The 18,565-nt window shown below is 48.4% G+C and overlaps 1 protein-coding gene across 3 annotated transcripts; it reads right to left on the bottom strand.

Annotated features, from left to right (window-relative positions):
* Nucleotides 1-759: 759 nt before the first annotated feature.
* On the bottom strand, nucleotides 760-16,899 carry CDK16 (cyclin dependent kinase 16). Of its 3 annotated transcripts, XM_073541351.1 has the most exons (17): nucleotides 16,731-16,899; nucleotides 12,265-12,400; nucleotides 11,050-11,208; nucleotides 9,416-9,546; nucleotides 7,985-8,110; nucleotides 7,835-7,891; nucleotides 7,457-7,571; nucleotides 6,620-6,714; nucleotides 6,214-6,276; nucleotides 5,533-5,656; nucleotides 5,323-5,443; nucleotides 5,050-5,147; nucleotides 2,709-2,814; nucleotides 2,589-2,631; nucleotides 2,074-2,164; nucleotides 1,811-1,882; nucleotides 760-1,677 (listed from the first exon to the last, which is right to left on the bottom strand). In XM_073541351.1, the coding sequence occupies exons 2-17, from the start codon at nucleotides 12,389-12,391 to the stop codon at nucleotides 1,637-1,639; spliced, it is 1,569 nt and encodes a 522-aa protein (XP_073397452.1). In that variant the 5' UTR covers nucleotides 12,392-12,400; nucleotides 16,731-16,899; the 3' UTR covers nucleotides 760-1,636. The 3 variants fall into 3 exon arrangements, with proteins under 3 accessions (XP_073397452.1, XP_073397453.1, XP_073397454.1); XM_073541352.1 differs by lacking the exon at nucleotides 11,050-11,208; XM_073541353.1 differs by lacking the exons at nucleotides 11,050-11,208; nucleotides 12,265-12,400.
* Between the last annotated feature and the right edge of the window lie 1,666 nt (nucleotides 16,900-18,565).

The following is an 18,565-nucleotide window of genomic DNA, read 5'->3' as shown; positions in this document are numbered from 1 at the left end:
AGGTTAACCTTCCATCAAGACAATGGCCCAAAGCATACTGCTAAAGCAACACTCGAGTGGTTTACGGGGAAACATGTAAATGTTTTGTAGCGGTCTAGGCAAAGCCCAGACCTTAAACTAATTGATAATTAGTTGTCAGACTTGAAGATTGATGTTCACCAGAGGAAACCATCTAATTGAAGGAGCTGTTTTGCGGCTTTTGCCTTGAGGAACGCAAAAATCCCAGTGGCAAGATGTGGGAAAACTCAGGGACTTATCCAAAGCGACTTGCAGCTGTAATTGCTGCGAAATGAGGCTCTACAAAGGGGAGTGAATAGTTAAGCACACTGTAGTTTTCAGTTTTGTCCTATTTGTTTGCTTCACAATTAAAACAAATGTTAACAGTTGTAGGCATGTTCTTTACATGAACTGACGCAAACCCTCAAAAAAAAAAAAAAAACACCCAGTAAAATTCCAGGTTGTAAGGTAGCAATAGCAAAGGGGGGGGGGGGGGGGGTGAATACTTTTACAAACCATTGTTTAGATAATGCCAACTGCATGTGTGACGCACAGGTGACGGGACACCATGCCCGCTCTGCTGCAGTCGGTAAGTTGCCTGCACTGTGCAAAGTTGTTTTACTTTAAAAACAGGTTTGTGTATAAGAGACAACCTAGCTTAGGACATTTCCCCTCCACCATGAATGTTCATAGGTTTTTGTGATAAAATCCTGGAAAAAAAACTTTACAGGCTCACCTTAGGGAAGCAAGGACCAGGCGGGGTTTGGTTCGTGGTTTTAATAGTTTTTCATACATCTGATATGTAGCAGGAAGAGGGATTTGGGCCCTTTCCTTGCTCCTCCCCTGGGTGGCAAACTAAAAGGGATCAGAGTAGGGAAGGTCTGCAGGAGACATACGTTGCATATAGTCTTCTCATCCTTTCCGTTCTCTGCGGAATGCTAAGCTTTGGTACCTGCACACAGTTGGTAGGGTCTCCTAGACAAGCCCCCCTCTTTAATACTGATTCTCCTGCCTCAGGCACAGCCCTGCATCGCAATTCCTGAGAAAAGTAAAGTGACTTGACACCACGGCCGACGTCTTCTATCCCCCTGAAGCCATCCAGAATAGGAGAGCGGAGACTTTCATACAGTGGGGGAGAGGCTGACCACCCTTCCACCACCACCTAGGCCCTAGATTTCCACCACGTTCTTCCTCCAGCCCCTTTATCCTACCAGAGTAGAGTCCGTCCAGGAAATCGCTTGCCCTCCTGATGGTCCGTTTCCACCAGTGGAAGCCATTAGACGAGTCTGGATGTTGTGTTAAGTCATCAGCTCTCCTCAGGATAAACTAAACACATCCTAGTCCGCCTGGGAGTAGAGTAAGAAGGGTGGGCACGCAAGGGAGAGCAAGGAGGGGACATTCGGCAGGGGCAGAACGGTATGACACACGGCGGGAGGGTGGCAAAAAAGACCTCCCCGAAGGAACAGCAGCAGATCAGCACAAAGTGTCCGCACGGCCACAGGAAAGATAATATGGGTATTGTAGATGCCACATGCTGGCACTGCTTAATGTTCACTTGCCCACCTACTGCAGGCTCAGAGAGCAGTCAGGCTCCGGCTCCTTCAGCTGTAGAGCAATGCGCTTGCAGACCTCCACATCTTCACCCAAGAACAAGGCTGAGCCGACGAGACTGTATGTGAACTGCAAACAAAAACAGTCACTATTTTCAGTTTCTTACCAATGTCATGATCTCTGCTTGCTGTCACAAAGCATCTTATGGAATAATTTTGTGCAGTTCCCAGCTGCTAGAAAGCCTACTTATATGGGGTCTTACCGGATTCTGAGGCCGGCCGTAGCTTATTCTCTTCCTCCAGATGTATCTCTTTCAGTGCAAAGATGGAAGTAGCTGCAGAGGTAAAAAAGCACAAATGTAATATCTCCTGCTGCAGCCTGGGGGTCCCGAATGGCACACAGCCTCCACCTAGCCCACTGCCGCTGTGACACTCATGTGAGATGTACTAGCGGCCATACTGACTATCGCCCCGGTACTGCTGTAGGGTAGAGGGTCTCTGCGCTAGGGCAGATGATGGTACTTACTGTCTGGCAACTTGTCAACCCGATCACCCAGTTCCTGGAAGTATAAGTGTTTCATGGCTTCCTCTGCAGAGATCCTCCTCCTTCCTTCCAACTGTGGAAATATGGAATCAGCACCAGTTATAGCAGTGGCCTGGAGCTGTCTGTTGGTTGTGACACTACAATCCCCAGCATGCCCTGACAATTGCAATAGTGTGTCACCTAAGGCTCTGGAGATTGTGAAACCAAAACCCTCAGCAATGCCTGACAGCCTGCAACTTATCTGCAGCACTGGATGTAGCAGAAGCTTCCTAACAATGGTGAAACTACAACACCCAGCATGCCCTGGAAATCTACTAAGCCAGCTATGACAGTGGTCTGCAATTTGAGCTTTGCTGGTAGTTGTGAAACTAAGACCCCTAGCATCCTATGGCAGCTTTCAGCCAATCTGCTGCATCAGCCACGGCGATAGTCTGTGACCTGAGGCTCTAGCAATTGTGGAACTACAACTCCCAGCATGCTATGACATTCACACTGACCTGAAGGAATTTGGAGAGAAGGTTGGCTCCATCTGTGTCCAGCCTTTGGAAGACAAGACATTGATTTAGAGGAAATGGGGGCAAGATTGGCAGAGGTCTGGTGGCATAAACGGCCCATACCTGGCAGCATGTTTCTGGATGGGGTCTGGATAGTATTTAGGGTAGTTGTAGGATTTAAATTCTTCATTAGATAGGATCCCGGGCCACGTCTCTTCAGTAGGTGTACCTAAGTGGAGAAACTCATTATTATTATTTATAGCACCATTGATTCCATGGTGCTGCACATGAGAAGGGTTTACATACAAATTACAGATATCACAGTAAACGAACAATCACAGACTGATACAGAGGGAAGAGGACCCTGCCCTTGCAGGCTTACATTCTACAGGTTTCATCTTTATGCTGATGACACAAAACTATACACGTCATCCCCTGACCTTACCCCCCCGCTGTACTACAGAACGCCAGTGACTGTCTACCCGCAGTCTCCAATATCATGTCCGCCCTCTATCTGAAACGCAACCTCTCCAAAACTGAACAACTTCTGCTCCCGCCGTCTACTAACCTCCCTAAATCTGACATTTCTCCGTGGGTGGCACCACAATAACACCCCGGCATCAGGCGCATTGTCTGGCTGTTATGTTTGACACCAATCTCTCCTTCACATCCCATATACAATCTCTTGCCCGCTCTTGCCACTTACACCTAAAGAACATCTCTAGAATCCGCCCTTTTTCTCACCATGGAAACAAGAAAAACCCCGTAGGCTATGTGCCCACATATGCAGAAAAAAAACACAATTCTTCCCAGGAAGAACGTGCGGTTTCTTTTTTGCGTCTGTTTCCGCGATTTTTGCACTTTTTTCCCCCGTTTTTCCCGTGATTTTCGCGTGCGAAATTCAAGCACTTTCCAAGCAATTTGAAGCATTGCTTGGAATGTGATACACGTGTCAAACATAGTGTTTGACGAGTGTGACCAACTTTTTACTATTAAGGCTGCCTATGCGGCATCAATAGTAAAAGATATAATGTTAAAAAAAAAAAAATATCGGTTATATTCCCCTTCTGGCGTCCCGCGCAGCCTTCCCGGGCCTCAGCAATGCTCCCGTTCCCAGTAATGCCTTGCGAGACCTTTGATGACGTCGCGGTCTCGCGATGCTGTAGCGGTCTCGCGAGGACTTCGGGACCGCAACGTCATCAAAGGTCTCGCAAGGCATTACTGGGAACGGAAGCATTGCTGAGGCCCGGGAAGGCTGCGCGGGTTGCCGGAAGGTGACGTATAACCCGATTTTTTATTTTTTTATTTACAGGGATATGGTTCCCAGGGCCTGGAGGACAGTCTCCTCTCCTCCACACCGTGGGTACCATCCGCACATGAGCCGCTCACTTTGTGCATGGTGGGCATAGGCACATGTGGGAAGTAAGCGGATCTCATGCATTCCTATGGGTGCGGAATTGCGGCAATTCTTTTAGGAATTGTGGCGATTCCGCAAAAAGAATGAGCATGCTGTGTTTTTTTCCGCGATGCGATTCCGCCGTGGAAAAGTTTTGCAGCATTATCACAGCATGTGCAGAATCCCATAGGAATGCATGGAGTGCGTTCTGAATGTGTTTAAGCGTTTTCGCAGTGAAAATTGAGGCAAAAACGCTTAAAAATCGCACCATGTGCACACAGCCTTAATGTCGCCTTGATCCACTCCCACCTGGACTATTGAAATGCTCTATTAATTGGCCTCACCCCTCACTCGACTTTCCCCTCTCCAGTCCATCCTTCATACAGCAGCCAAGGTCGTCCATCTGGCTAATCGGTACTCAGACGTGTCCGCTCTTCTCCAGTCGTTACACTGGCTGCCCATTCATTATAGGATCCAATTCAGAGTACTTGTTATCACCCACAAAGCTCTCCACAGTGCAGCGGCCCCCTCCCTCATTTCTGTCTATCGGCCTAGCCGATTGCAGAGCGCAGCAAACGACTTTCGACTAACCTCCACACTAATCCGTACCTCCCACTCCCAACTCCAAGACTTGTCCCGCGCTGCGCCAATCCTCTGGAATACTCTACCCCAAGAAATTAGGACCATCCACAAGTTGCACAGTTTTAGGCGCTCCCTCAAAACACAGTTGTTCAGAGCGGCCTATCACATTCACTAATCAAAGTCATTCTAAGTGTGCATGTGTAGCCCATTCACTATCTCCATCTATCCCTCAAGATGGCTGGACCTTCATTGTAAATACACACCTGTACTTTGTATCTCCCCCATCTCTTTAGTCTGATAATACAGAACATCTGGTAATCCGGCAGCTAACATGCCAGATTATAGAAACCTTGAGATATCACACAATACATATCTACGGTTACTGACGCACCTAAAAATGCATCAGTAAGCCATTTCTATGGACTTTACCCCTCCCCCATTATCATTGTATCAGATGAGTCTTCAAGTCCGAATTTTGATAATTACCGAGTATCCGAAAAATAAAGTGCAGCTGTTCTTCCACAGTGGATCCTGGGAAAAGTGGTCGCCCTGTGACCATCTCATAAAAGATGCATCCGACGCCCCTAGAGAATGCAGAGCAGATAACAGAGAGCAATAGTGAGAACCAGACCGTAGATTTAGTGTCCAGGATAATATCGATCCCCCTTCCCTCTACTGCTACCTGTCCATTTTCACAGCATGCAGCCGCATCTCCCTCCTCCCCGTCTCGTATTTCCACCGGCTGTTTACGTTACTTACCACATGTCGATTTGGGTGGAGTATTCTGTGGACCCCAGAAGAATATCTGGTGGTCTGTACCACAAAGTAACCACTTCATTGGAGTAGGTTTTTGTGGGGATAGATTTGGCTCGTGCCAGGCCTGCGGAAAGATACCACATCAGTTCACTTCCCATGTAAAGTGTAGGGGTGCGATGACACACCGATAGAGGGGGTAAGGGGTTTCCTCACCAAAGTCAGCGAGTTTCAGCTCCCCCTTTTCATTGATCAGTAAGTTCTGCGGCTTGAGGTCTCGGTGCAGGACCTTACGCCGGTGACAGTACGACAGACCTCGAAGAAGCTGGAAAAGAAAAAGCTATGGAAAGAGGACGCTGTTACTTCAACCAAAAGTTTAGCCATCACAAAAGTTGGAAGAGCAAAAATAAGCCTACCACTGTTTTGTGTATACAGCTCCTTTGCTGACCTGTGTTCCCATGGTTAGAGACTACAAACAAATCTTGTGCAGTCTGGTCATGTACCGATATCTCTCTGACACTTGCTAACCTAGAAGGACACTCAGGTCACATGCTTCAGGGTGTTTACCCTGCACTAAACTCCTGTGAGCCTTTTTCCTTCACAAATACTCTCTTGAACAACCATGTCATTGTGCGAGAGGGAAAGGGTGGACACAAAACATTCAGCGCATAGCATGGAGTGGAGGAAAGGAGAAGAGATGCATAAAGCAGCTTTACAGGGAACACCCACTGAGCTCTGAACCTGCAGTGTCAGAAGAGCAATACACAAATTAGCCACTCTGGGTGGAGCTTGGAGGTGTGCACCACCCATCTGACATCTGTCTAGCATTAATTAGCCTATGGCTGCCACTTATATAACTGAGATTGCACAGATTCGATAAGAGGCCATTAAGCTCACCTTGACGTTGTGAAGGTTTATTAAGTTCCCACAATCGTCCAGATACTGTTTTAAATCTTTGTCCTGATTGGAGTAAAACGAAAATAAAAAATTATCATATATCAGTATAAAAGATGACCATTCAGAGTGTGTAGTCTGCAAAAATCGTAATTACTGCAATACATCTAAAATTAAAAATCAAGCAACTCTGAAAATAGTATAATGCATAGAGAAAAATGGATGAGCTTAGGAAGCCTCACAGGGAACACCCACTGAACTCTGAACCTGCAGCTGCACAAGCAAAATGTCAGCGAAAGCACGCTGGAAACGTAAGAACTAAGAAACAACCATCCACTGTGTTCATATAGCCATCTACCAAGAGTATATACTTGATTTCCAAAAGCGTGTCCCCTCTCCCCCAACTCACCAGATACTCGAAGACGAGAGTCAAGGTCCTCTCCGTGTGGATAATATCGTGCAGAGTTACAATATTTGCATGTTTCAAGTCCTTCAGAAGGGAAACTAAGATGAGAAAGAAAATCAGTCAGCAATGACGGACAGTCCATGAGACATCGGAGCTTTGCCCTTTCTACTAGCATCAGTGGACGGTGATGCCCAGAGAAGAAGCTCCAGCACCCTAATACAAAATCTGCAATTGTGCCCGCATGTTTAAAGTCCTTCAGAAGGGAAACTAAGATGAGAGAGATCAGTCTGCAATAATGAAATACCAGAGGTCGTCAGTGCTCTGGCCCTTTTACTAGCATCATTGGAGGGTAATGCCTAGAGGAGAAGCTCCTGTACTCCAATACAAAATATGTAACGGGGCCCTCATGTTTAAAGCTGTTCAGAAGGGAAAATAAAATGAGACATCAATCACCAAAGAAGTAAAGTTAGTGAGATGTCAGAGCTCTGCCACTTTTATCAATGGAGGATGGTACCCAGAGAAGAAGCTCCTGCACCCAAAAAAACCATCTGTAACAGGGTGTCTTATGTAGCAAAGGGACTTTGGGACCCTTGAGACACGGGGAGGGGGGGGCGGGAGCAACTGTTACCCATAAAGCTTTGCATCTGATGTCATCATCACATCTCTCATAAAGCGCCCTCTGGTTTTGAAGAGAGCTATGTATTGGAGTAATAAAGAGGCCACTCTTCTTAGACAGAGGTCATCTTTTAGCCCCCCACCCAGCAGCTACCCCCGGAAATATGGATGGAGCCCAATGTTAGTGCTGTCATGAATATCTATGGCTCGCTCCTTGATACCTACCTTCCCGAATGGCTGTACATGGTGCACCTTCTTCATGTTCCAGGCGAATCTCTTTAAGAGCCACCAGGTTCTCCGTCAGCTTGCTCCGGCCCTTGTAAACAGTGGCATAAGTACCCTGAGAAAGAAGAAAAATGGGGTGTAGTTAAAGGATCAATGTCTCTTATGTCTCCTCCCATATTGCTCAAGTTAAAAGAATTGCCTAGAAGTACAAAAACAGTGCTACCCCTATCCTCAGGTAGTTTGTGATACTGCAGATTAGCTCCTATTAAAGTGAATAGAATTGTGCTGCAATACCAGACAGCCCATGGAGAAAGGTATGGGGCTGCTTTTCCAATCATGGACTACCTCTTTAAATCCAGTACAGACTAGTTTGCTCACCTCTCCCAGTTTGTCTAATTTGACATAGGTTTCCAACTTCCCAAAACCAATCTCCGACTGCAAGAGAAGACATTGACAGACTAAAGAATCAGTATCGGGGGGGGGGGCTACAATTATGGGGGGGAGGTGCGAGGCTCCAGGGTTACTCACCAGAGACACTCTCCTCAGTCGTCTGCTCAAAGGTTTATCAAACGGTGGGCTACTCAGGGCCAGTTTCTCAAGGTAGCCCTCAGGAAGACGGATATCGGCTGGGAGGGACAGGCGCTTATTTACATCCTGGAGTAAAAATGACACTCAGACTTAAAGGGATCCTTGGCTACAACGAAATGTGGCTACAAAAGGCTGAAGTTGGGATGTGCAACAACTTTCTAATACACGACTGTACAGGAGGGCATGTAATAAGAATTCCAGATCCGTCAACATCAACTTTTCCACAGTTTTCAAGTAGAAACAATATTCATTCTAGGTTACAGTGGGAAAATATTCCCAAATTTGCATCTCTCATTATACTTGAGAGCGCTGTCCAGAAGGGCATGTTGTAAGAGTAACATATCCGTCAAAAGCAACTTGTTGACAGTTTCCAAGTAGAAACAATTACACTAGGTGAATTTTCCAAATTTGCATATCTATTTTTACAAGACAACCTTAGAATTAGAGCCAGTGTAGATCTTTCTAATATAACTATCCAGAAAAGCATTTAATAATCCAGATCAGTCAATGGCAACTTGTTAACAGTTTCCAAGTAGAAACAATTACACTAAGCTACGGTAATTTTCCAAATTCGCATATCTCTTTTTACAAGGCACCCCTATAATTAGAGCAAATGTAAACCTTTCTAATACATAAATGTCCAGTAGAGCATTTAATAATTCCTGATCCATCAACAGCAACTTGTTGACAGTTTCCAAGTGCAAACCTTTTTTGGGTTACACTTGGTGAATTTACCCAAATTCACAAATCTCTTTTTACAAGACACTCCTATTTTAAGAGCCAATGTAAAACTTTCTAATACACGATTGTACGGGAGGGCATGTAGTAAGAATATCAGATCCGTCAACAGCACCTTGTCAACAGATTAGAAATATAAACAATTGTGCTAGGTGAATTTTCTCAAATGTGTAGCTCTCTTTTCACAAGACACACCCAGAATTAGAGCCGATCTAAATACATGAAAAGTCCTGGAAGTCATTTAATAAACCCAGATCCATCAACAGCATTTTGTTGACAGTTTTTAAGTACACACCCTTTTTTTTAATACCACGTGAATTTTTCAAAATTTGCATCTCTTTTTTTAAGACACGCATAGAATAGAAGCCAATGCAGAACTTTCTAATGCATTTTTGTCTGGAAGTGCATGTAGTAAGAACCGTTAACAACTTGTTGACAGTTTCCAATTAGAAATAATTACAATAAGTGAATTTTCCCAAATTCACATGTTTATTTTTTTACAAGACACCCCGAGAATTAGAGCTAATGTAGATTACTAAGACCCCCTATAGAACTGTAAGGGTGGCCATACTGGCTGGCAACCAAACATCTAATTAACAAGGATGAGGATACGTCCAGGACAGAGCGTTTTACCTCGGTGGATATTTTCCGCGCGACGTTGTTCCTCATCCTGACCCGGACTGGGGACTGAACTTCATCAGAAGAGCCAGACGCCTGATCGCTCTCCCCATCGGAGCCCATTTTCAGGTCTTCATGTACAATCTCTAGACAAAGGGAGCAGGTTTGTCACACATGGGGAGTTGGATACATTATAAACTACCACCCAAAGTTAAAAGGATGACTTTTGGGGAAAGGTATCCACAATATTATAATTAAAACTAGAGTTCCCCTTTAAATCTGGTGCTGGAGGTCAGGGAAATTGGATATCGTTTCAGAGGGTCTGGAATGATGACTGCAGTCACAAAGCAAGAAGGATGAATGCAAAGTAAACCATGTGGACGATGCATTACGTTAGGATGGGTGGGATGGCAGCAGTGCGCGATGCAATGGTAACGACACTGCATAGTGTATTGCAAGCCCAATGATTATGCCACAGAGGACGTGGGGCAAAGGTAAGTTAGCAAAAACAGCAGGCGACTAATGCAGAGTAGAGAGGAGCAGAGAAAAGCACCACAAAACAACACAGCAGGGGGATATGGAAATGAATATCCCAAGATTAGTCAACAGCTCCTTGCTGACGGTTTCCAAACAGCAACATGCTGTTATGTAGTTCCTGTTTAGTTTTCCGTCACATACAGGCGTTCAACATAAATATGGCTGCTGTGAGCGATGGCATCTCTGGTCACAACGGCAGGCAGCAGCCATATTGTACAAGAAGATATTTCAACTAGGAGCGAGGATTCACAACGGCAGGTACATGCATGTGACAAACCCTAATACCTGACTACCCCCACAATACACTCAAAGGCTCCTAGGACCTGAGACAGGAGGAACCGGAATTCACATTATACATGGCCAAATAAGGCTACAAAAACTGAAGGTGGGCTGCGGCATTACTGTATATTACATGACTGTCCACGAGGGCCATGTAATAAGAATCCCAGATCGATCAACAGCAACTTGTTGACAGTTTCCAAGTAGAAATAATATTTTTTGTTCTGTTATATGTTGTATATCAAACGCAGCTCTAGGGGGCGGAAAAAAAGGATTCAAAAGACCCTTGTCCAGCAGCCATGATGGCTACAAAACCAGAGCCTTGTGGACTTCCTCCATACCCTACACCTCTTCTGACTGGTAGGGTCGGTGCAGCATCACACCACAATGATGAAGAGGAACCGGGACTACGTGACTTGCTGGCACGTAAGAGCAGTTTGCAGGACTCTGGTCCAGTGGCCATAGACCACCGAGTGGCCACGTATCTTTTTGCTCAACTCTACTGTTTATACTGATACATTGCAGCAAACCCTCTGCTGCATGAAAGTAGAAATAGGCTTAAACGCTCTGAATGTAAAATAAACTGTTCCTTGCAATCCCTTTGACCTCCACTGGTACATTGTATGTGTCTCCATGTGTTCAGCTCACAGAGGATTGGTAACACTGTAACAAACATTCAGCTATGAGAGGCATTAAAAAAGTAATTAATTGACAGGAAGCAGAGGTATTGACTATAGTGAGGATCTTTGCAGAAAAGGACACACAGCTGGGTGTGCGCTCACAGGCCTGGTGCGGCGGCTTTGCACGCTCGGGCTGCTGGTGCACACACGTACCTAGTCGGCTGCTCCGGTTCAGGTAAGAGCTGAGGCTCCGGCAGACGGCACTGTGCGGCCGGGGGATGGGCGGCTTTTGGAAGGAGCTGGCGGTGTAGTGGTGCAGGAAGGATTGCATGCTGTGGGACGAAAGGCTTCTCCCATTTCGGACGATGGGCTCTGAGGGGGGGGGGGGGGGGTTCAGGACAACAGGTAGGGTGAAAGGCAGGGCAAGAATGGGGTAGAATGGGCAGAGATCCAGAATAAGAACCACAGGAGGATGGGAAAGAGGCGGACAGGAAATATGGAAACCAAAAGGAAGCATGGAGCATGGATGATGGCAAGGAAGCCATGGCGAAAGGAACAAAATGGGGGGAAAACAAGACAGAAATGACAAATTCAGGGGGGAAAGGTGCCGGAGAAGAAGGGAAAAGACAGCAAGGGAAGAATAAATTAACGTAAAAAAGGAAAATAAATCATACAGATTCAACAAAAAGGAACAAAAAGTAAAAAGGCCAAAAAGAAAATCCCCAGATTTCAACCCAAAAACCAGCAGCATGCAAAGCGAGCACTCACCAGTGAGGCTTCCAGTAAGAAATGGGTGAAATCTACCACCAGGGGGCGCAGACCCTCACCTACCTGGCGCCAGCTTCATTAATTGGCCTCCTGCCTAATGGGGTGATAAAATCCTATAGGGCTTCCTATTGACCCTCAATCTCCACTGCAGCAAGGATGAGGCTGAGAGAGACCAAAGTCCAAAACCATTCCAAGGTCAAGATGCCTGAAGGACGACCTCCAGAGGTACCAACGCTACCACTATCTCTGGTGGAGTATTAGGACCTGTAGTCCCATGGAATAAACCTGTAACTGGGCTCTACCCCAATGGAGAGAACTACAAATGTCCCAAAAAGAATGTTCTCAAGGTCAACCAGGGCGTCCTGCATATGTGACAATGGTGGGCCTCTCACCTAGCACACAGATGAACCTTTATAACCTATCCTAAGATATTACGGGACCGTTGGCCCCACAGCCTGATCACACACCACCCCTTCCTATCAAACTGTCACCAAAAATGGTTTCTAAGGTCCTCACCAAACATCTTGATTGACGGTGGATATAATCACACCAATAAAAAACAAAACACAGATGTCAACTACCACACACTCACCTGGGTACTCTCACCCATCAGGTCCATCCTTTCCTCCATGATCCTTAGGGGAGGAGGTGGGGACTTACCATTATCACTGCTCCCATTGTCTTCATTAGTGATCTGCTCGGAGTGGTCTCCAGGGCTTTTTACCGTGGTCCTTCCACCCCGAAGGGTCATGGAGAGCTGCCTCTTGATTTTCTTCATCCGGTCCATGGCTGTCAGCTGAAAGTGGAGAATATAGGTTATCTAACTACTTTGTGGTCCTTCCAAACATATTTGGTGGAAAACACGAGCATTACTAATGATCAGACATTTTGAGAAATGATCAAATGGTCAGAACTTCCAAAAAAAGGAAGCTCTTGAAGTGTAGACCATCTTTAAACTTGGAGACATTTGCCCAGCAATCGTAAGAGCATTCCTGATGGTGATGGACATTCCGCCATGTTGCCCTGGAAATTCCTAATATGACAAGAACTATAACGTCTAAAAGCAGGAGGTCAAAACCTGAAAGTCTCTCAAATCACTCAGCTGAAACTCCAAGGCCACCAGAACTTTTGTAGGAGTTGGTCACTGGGCTTAGACTGGGATTGGAAGCAGCTGAATCAGTCAGGATCCTCCACTACTGCCATATTGATCCACACTCCGGTAGAAGTGAACGGGAGTAGCCCTGACTGCTGTGATCCCTGCTCACTCCTATAGGGTAGGACCGGCCCTGGTGTTGGTGCAATTGGTGGAGCGCTGTGATTTACTTCTTGCTTTCTCTACGGATATGACTGGCAGGGGCTCGAGCGGAGGAGTTAAACGTGCGAGTGCGGCTCATAAGCCATATGTTCTGCTGCAATCAGATCTTTATTTCTGCATTTTTAATGAATGGTTATAATCTGCTGACGATAAGCATCATCAGACCATTCACAAGCAATACACTGCCACAGAGAAGGGAGCAGGGCAGATATGGGCAGGGTGATGTTAGAGGATATTATGTAAAGCAAGAGATATATTTTCAGGAGTAACGAAACTTTTGGATTTTTTAGCTGTTGTAGGCCCTTTAGTTCTGTGCAGATGGATGGGGGTCTGGGTCCTGAGGTCCCCACCTATCACTCAAAAGACTTCTTAGAAGTGAACAGCTTCGAAGGCAGGAGGGCACAGAGTTCCCACTGACTCCGTACTCCGCTCAGTGCCCTCCTGCCTGCAGCTGCGCCCTTCAAAGAGGTCTCAGAACCTGGACCCTCATCGATCTGATCAGAATTAAAGGGCCTACAAAATTCTGTAAAAGTTTAGCTACTCTACAGCAGTCAGGGGGATATTGAATGGACAGTAATGCTATCATGTAACAGTACATCCATATGCTATTCAGTGGAGTGCAATTTATTGCTCCCAGTAATCAGCCACTTCAGACTAACTGTATGACTGACGGGCAGTCTCCTGGTGCTCCTGCTTCTTTTAAATATCAGGGTGCTCAACAGGACAACCCCTTTAAAGGGAGCCTGTCCTACTATGCTATGGTAAAATGGTAAATTGACAGGTCCAGACAGTGTCTGCCATACCTTTGCCCACCTTTATCTATGGGGGCTTCTGATACTAAACAGGAGAAGTATTATCCCACCATGATGAGTACCATCACTACCTCATCTCTGCTATTCCTATGCGGAGTCACAAGCCAAATCCTATAGCCATCATAAGGTGAGCTAGCAGCAGTCCACCAGAATTTATTTAGCCCTGTCGTCCCTTGCATCTCTCAACACCACCCTAAGGCCTCTTTCACACTTCAGTTTTTTGCATCAGTTATAATCCGCCAAAAAGGCAGACAAGCGGATCCGTTCTAAACTGATGTGAACGGATGGCACAGGATCCGTTTTTAGACGGATCCTGAAAATGAAGAAATTTAAAGGAATCGCTGGGAGAGAGAGAGAGAGAGAGAGAGAGAGAGAGAGAGAGAGAGAGAGAGAGAGAGAGAGAGAGAGAGAGAGAGAGAGAGAGAGAGAGAGAGAGAGAGAGAGAGAGAGAGAGAGAGAGAGAGAGAGAATTTTTATTTTTTTTGTCCGGCACCCAGAAAGAAATTCGAGTTAAATCAGTGTTTGCAGGATCCGCCAGAGAAAAAAACGTTACAAGCTCCGTTTTGAAATTTTTGAGGATGGTGACGGACAGCAACTTTTGGCGGATCCTCACAAAAAACGGATGTAACGGACAGCAATCCGTCACAATCCGCCATTAATGCAAGTCAATGGGAAAAAAATGGATCCTCAAAAAAAAATTGAGGATCCGTTTTTTTTCAAAACCTGGCGGATTGTGACTGATTGTAAAAAACGGAAGTGTGAAAGAGGCCTAATCGGACTTTGCCCCTGTAAGGGTGTGTGCAGACCCTGCGGAATCCGCACGGATTTTGCAAAAACCGCAGATAAACCGCTAGTCAAAAGACCTTCGGATTATCTGCGGTTTTGCCTGCAGTTTGGTCCTGCGGATTCACCATCTCCACAATGGTGGAGATAGGAACCCGCTGCGAATTCCGCAGAAAGAATTGACATGTCAATTCTTTCTGCGGTTTCAAAACCGCAGCAAATCCGCGTGGATTTTTCCGCAACGTCTACACAGCGTTTTTTTTTTTACCATTCATTTGAATGGTACTGTACACCGCAGCTAAAACTGCTGCGGGTCCGCAGCGGCCAAAACCGATCAGCCCCGGGTCTCTGCCGTTCCTCCGCACCCGGCAGGGACCAGCCCCGGGTCTCTGCCGTTCCTCCGCACCCGGCAGGGACCAGCCCCGGGTCTCTGCCGTTCCTCCGTACCCGGCAGGGACCAGCCCCGGGTCTCTGCCGTTCCTCCGCACCCGGCAGGGACCAGCCCCGGGTCTCTGCCGTTCCTCCGCACCCGGCAGGGACCAGCCCCGGGTCTCTGCCGTTCCTCCGCACCCGGCAGGGACCAGCCCCGGGTCTCTGCCGTTCCTCCGCACCCGGCAGGGACCAGCCCCGGGTCTCTGCCGTTCCTCCGCACCCGGCAGGGACCAGCCCCGGGTCTCTGCCGTTCCTCCGCACCCGGCAGGGACCAGCCCCGGGTCTCTGCCGTTCCTCCGCACCCGGCAGGGACCAGCCCCGGGTCTCTGCCGTTCCTCCGCACCCGGCAGGGACCAGCCCCGGGTCTCTGCCGTTCCTCCGCACCCGGCAGGGACCAGCCCCGGGTCTCTGCCGTTCCTCCGCACCCGGCAGGGATCAGCCCCGGGTCTCTGCCGTTCCTCCGCACCCGGCAGGGATCAGCCCCGGGTCTCTGCCGTTCCTCCGCACCCGGCAGGGATCAGCCCCGGGTCTCTGCCGTTCCTCCGCACCCGGCAGGGATCAGCCCCGGGTCTCTGCCGTTCCTCCGCACCCGGCAGGGATCAGCCCCGGGTCTCTGCCGTTCCTCCGCACCCGGCAGGGATCAGCCCCGGGTCTCTGCCGTTCCTCCGCACCCGGCAGGGATCAGCCCCGGGTCTCTGCCGTTCCTCCGCACCCGGCAGGGATCAGCCCCGGGTCTCTGCCGTTCCTCCGCACCCGGCAGGGATCAGCCCCGGGTCTCTGCCGTTCCTCCGCACCCGGCAGGGATCAGCCCCGGGTCTCTGCCGTTCCTCCGCACCCGGCAGGGATCAGCCCCGGGTCTCTGCCATTCCTCCGCACCCGGCAGGGATCAGCCCCGGGTCTCTGCCATTCCTCCGCACCCGGCAGGGATCAGCCCCGGGTCTCTGCCATTCCTCCGCACCCGGCAGGGATCAGCCCCGGGTCTCTGCCACTCCTCCGCACCCGGCAGGGATCAGCCCCGGGTCTCTGCTACTCCTCCGCACCCGGCAGGGATCAGCCCCGGGTCTCTGCCGTTCCTCCGCACCCGGCAGGGATCAGCCCCGGGTCTCTGCCATTCCTCCGCACCCGGCAGGGATCAGCCCCGGGTCTCTGCCGTTCCTCCGCACCCGGCAGGGATCAGCCCCGGGTCTCTGCCGTTCCTCCGCACCCGGCAGGGATCAGCCCCGGGTCTCTGCCATTCCTCCGCACCCGGCAGGGATCAGCCCCGGGTCTCTGCCATTCCTCCGCACCCGGCAGGGATCAGCCCCGGGTCTCTGCCATTCCTCCGCACCCGGCAGGGATCAGCCCCGGGTCTCTGCCATTCCTCCGCACCCGGCAGGGATCAGCCCCGGGTCTCTGCCATTCCTCCGCACCCGGCAGGGATCAGCCCCGGGTCTCTGCCATTCCTCCGCACCCGGCAGGGATCAGCCCCGGGTCTCTGCCATTCCTCTGCACCCGGCAGGGATCAGCCCCGGGTCTCTGCTACTCCTCCGCACCCGGCAGGGATCAGCCCCGGGTCTCTGCCATTCCTCTGCACCCGGCAGGGATCAGCCCCGGGTCTCTGCCATTCCTCCGCACCCGGCAGGGATCAGCCCCGGGTCTCTGCTATTCCTGTATCCACCATCCTAATCCCCAGCTCTCCTGCAATCCTTCCCCCACAATGCACTGCTCTTGTTGTTTGCTGGGAATGACTGCAGCACGACTCCCGGCCCACCCCGGTGCCTGCAGCATGCGGAGCCCCGGCTCACCCTGAGTGTGGAGGGCAGAAAGTCAGTGGCATGAAGCAGCAGTCAGTGACATGGAGAAGGCCCGGCCAGGTCCCTGTAATCCTCAGCCATTGTTCCCGTGCAGTCCTCCCCCTCCTGCTGCCTCCTCCTGTCCATCTCTCCTCCTCCTCCTCCTCTCTCCTCCTCTTCCTGTGCCCACTCCTGGTGCCAAATCCAGGGCCACCCACTGACACAATGTCACAAGCTCAATGCAATGTGACAGCCTGCGGCCGATGGCAGGAAGAAGGTGCATAGGGTTTTAGTAATTTCCCAGGAGGTGCAGGAAGAGCAAGCGATGCAATCTGCTGTACACATGTAATCACCCCTGATACACTGTACCAAACCTTATACAGTGCAACATCCTGTATACAGAGCAATCTGCTGTACACATGTAATCACCCCTGATACACTGTACCAAACCTTATACAGTGTAACATCCTGTATACAGAGCAATCTGCTGTACACATGTAATCACCCCTGATACACTGTACCAAACCTTATACAGTGTAACATCCTGTATACAGAGCAATCTGCTGTACACATGTAATCACCCCTGATACACTGTACCAAACCTTATACAGTGTAACATCCTGTATACAGAGCAATCTGCTGTACACATGTAATCACCCCTGATACACTGTACCAAACCTTATACAGTGTAACATCCTGTATACAGAGCAATCTGCTGTACACATGTAATCACCCCTGATACACTGTACCAAACCTTATACAGTGCAACATCCTGTATACAGAGCAATCTGCTGTACACATGTAATCACCCCTGATACACTGTACCAAACCTTATACAGTGTAACATCCTGTATACAGAGCAATCTGCTGTACACATGTAATCACCCCTGATACACTGTACCAAACCTTATACAGTGTAACATCCTGTATACAGAGCAATCTGCTGTACACATGTAATCACCCCTGATACACTGTACCAAACTTTATACAGTGCAATCTGCTGTACACATGTAATCACCCCCTGATACACTGTACCAAACCTTATACAGTGTAACATCCTGTAAACAGTGCAATCTGCTGTACACATGTAATCACCCCTGATACACTGTACCAAACCTTATACAGTGTAACATCCTGAATACAGAGCAATCTGCTGTACACAAGTAATCACCCCCTGATACACTGTACCAAACCTTATACAGTGCAACATCCTGTATACAGTGCAATCTGCTCTACACATGTAATCACCCGATACACTGTACCAAACCTTATACAGTGCAATCTGCTGTACACATGTAATCACCCCCTGATACACTGTACCAAACCTTATACAGTGTAACATCCTGTATACAGAGCAATCTGCTGTACACATGTAATCACCCCTGATACACTGTACCAAACTTTATACAGTGCAATCTGCTGTACACATGTAATCACCCCCTGATACACTGTACCAAACCTTATACAGTGTAACATCCTGTAAACAGTGCAATCTGCTGTACACATGTAATCACCCCTGATACACTGTACCAAACCTTATACAGTGTAACATCCTGTATACAGTGCAATCTTCTGTACACATGTAATCACCCCTGATACACTGTACCAAACCTTATACAATGCAACATCCTGTATACGGTGCAATCTGCTCTACACATGTAATCACCCCTGATACACTGTACCAAACCTTATACAGTGTAACATCCTGTATACAGAGCAATCTGCTGTACACATGTAATCACTCCCTGATACACTGTACCAAACCTTATACAGTGTAACATCCTGTATACAGAGCAATCTGCTGTACACATGTAATCACCCCCTGATACACTGTACCAAACCTAATA

This window comes from Dendrobates tinctorius, unplaced genomic scaffold, assembly GCF_039654945.1.
Source record: "Dendrobates tinctorius isolate UK_male_01 unplaced genomic scaffold, ASM3965494v1 ptg000120l, whole genome shotgun sequence".
Classification (NCBI taxonomy): domain Eukaryota; kingdom Metazoa; phylum Chordata; class Amphibia; order Anura; family Dendrobatidae; genus Dendrobates; species Dendrobates tinctorius.
Note: the sequence above shows the minus strand (reverse complement) of the source record. Positions and strands in the feature narration are given on the sequence as shown.

Excerpts from the sequence above, each read along its gene's own strand:
- CDK16 (XM_073541351.1), bottom strand. The coding sequence starts at position 12,391 with ATGGACCGGATGAAGAAAATCAAGAGGCAGCTCTCCATGACCCTTCGG. Across the intron at positions 7,572-7,834 it reads AATTAGACAAACTGGGAGAG|GGTACTTATGCCACTGTTTA; the intron begins GTGAGCAAACTA and ends CTTCTTTCTCAG. Across the intron at positions 6,715-7,456 it reads ATGTACAGCCATTCGGGAAG|TTTCCCTTCTGAAGGACTTG; the intron begins GTAGGTATCAAG and ends TTCTCATCTTAG.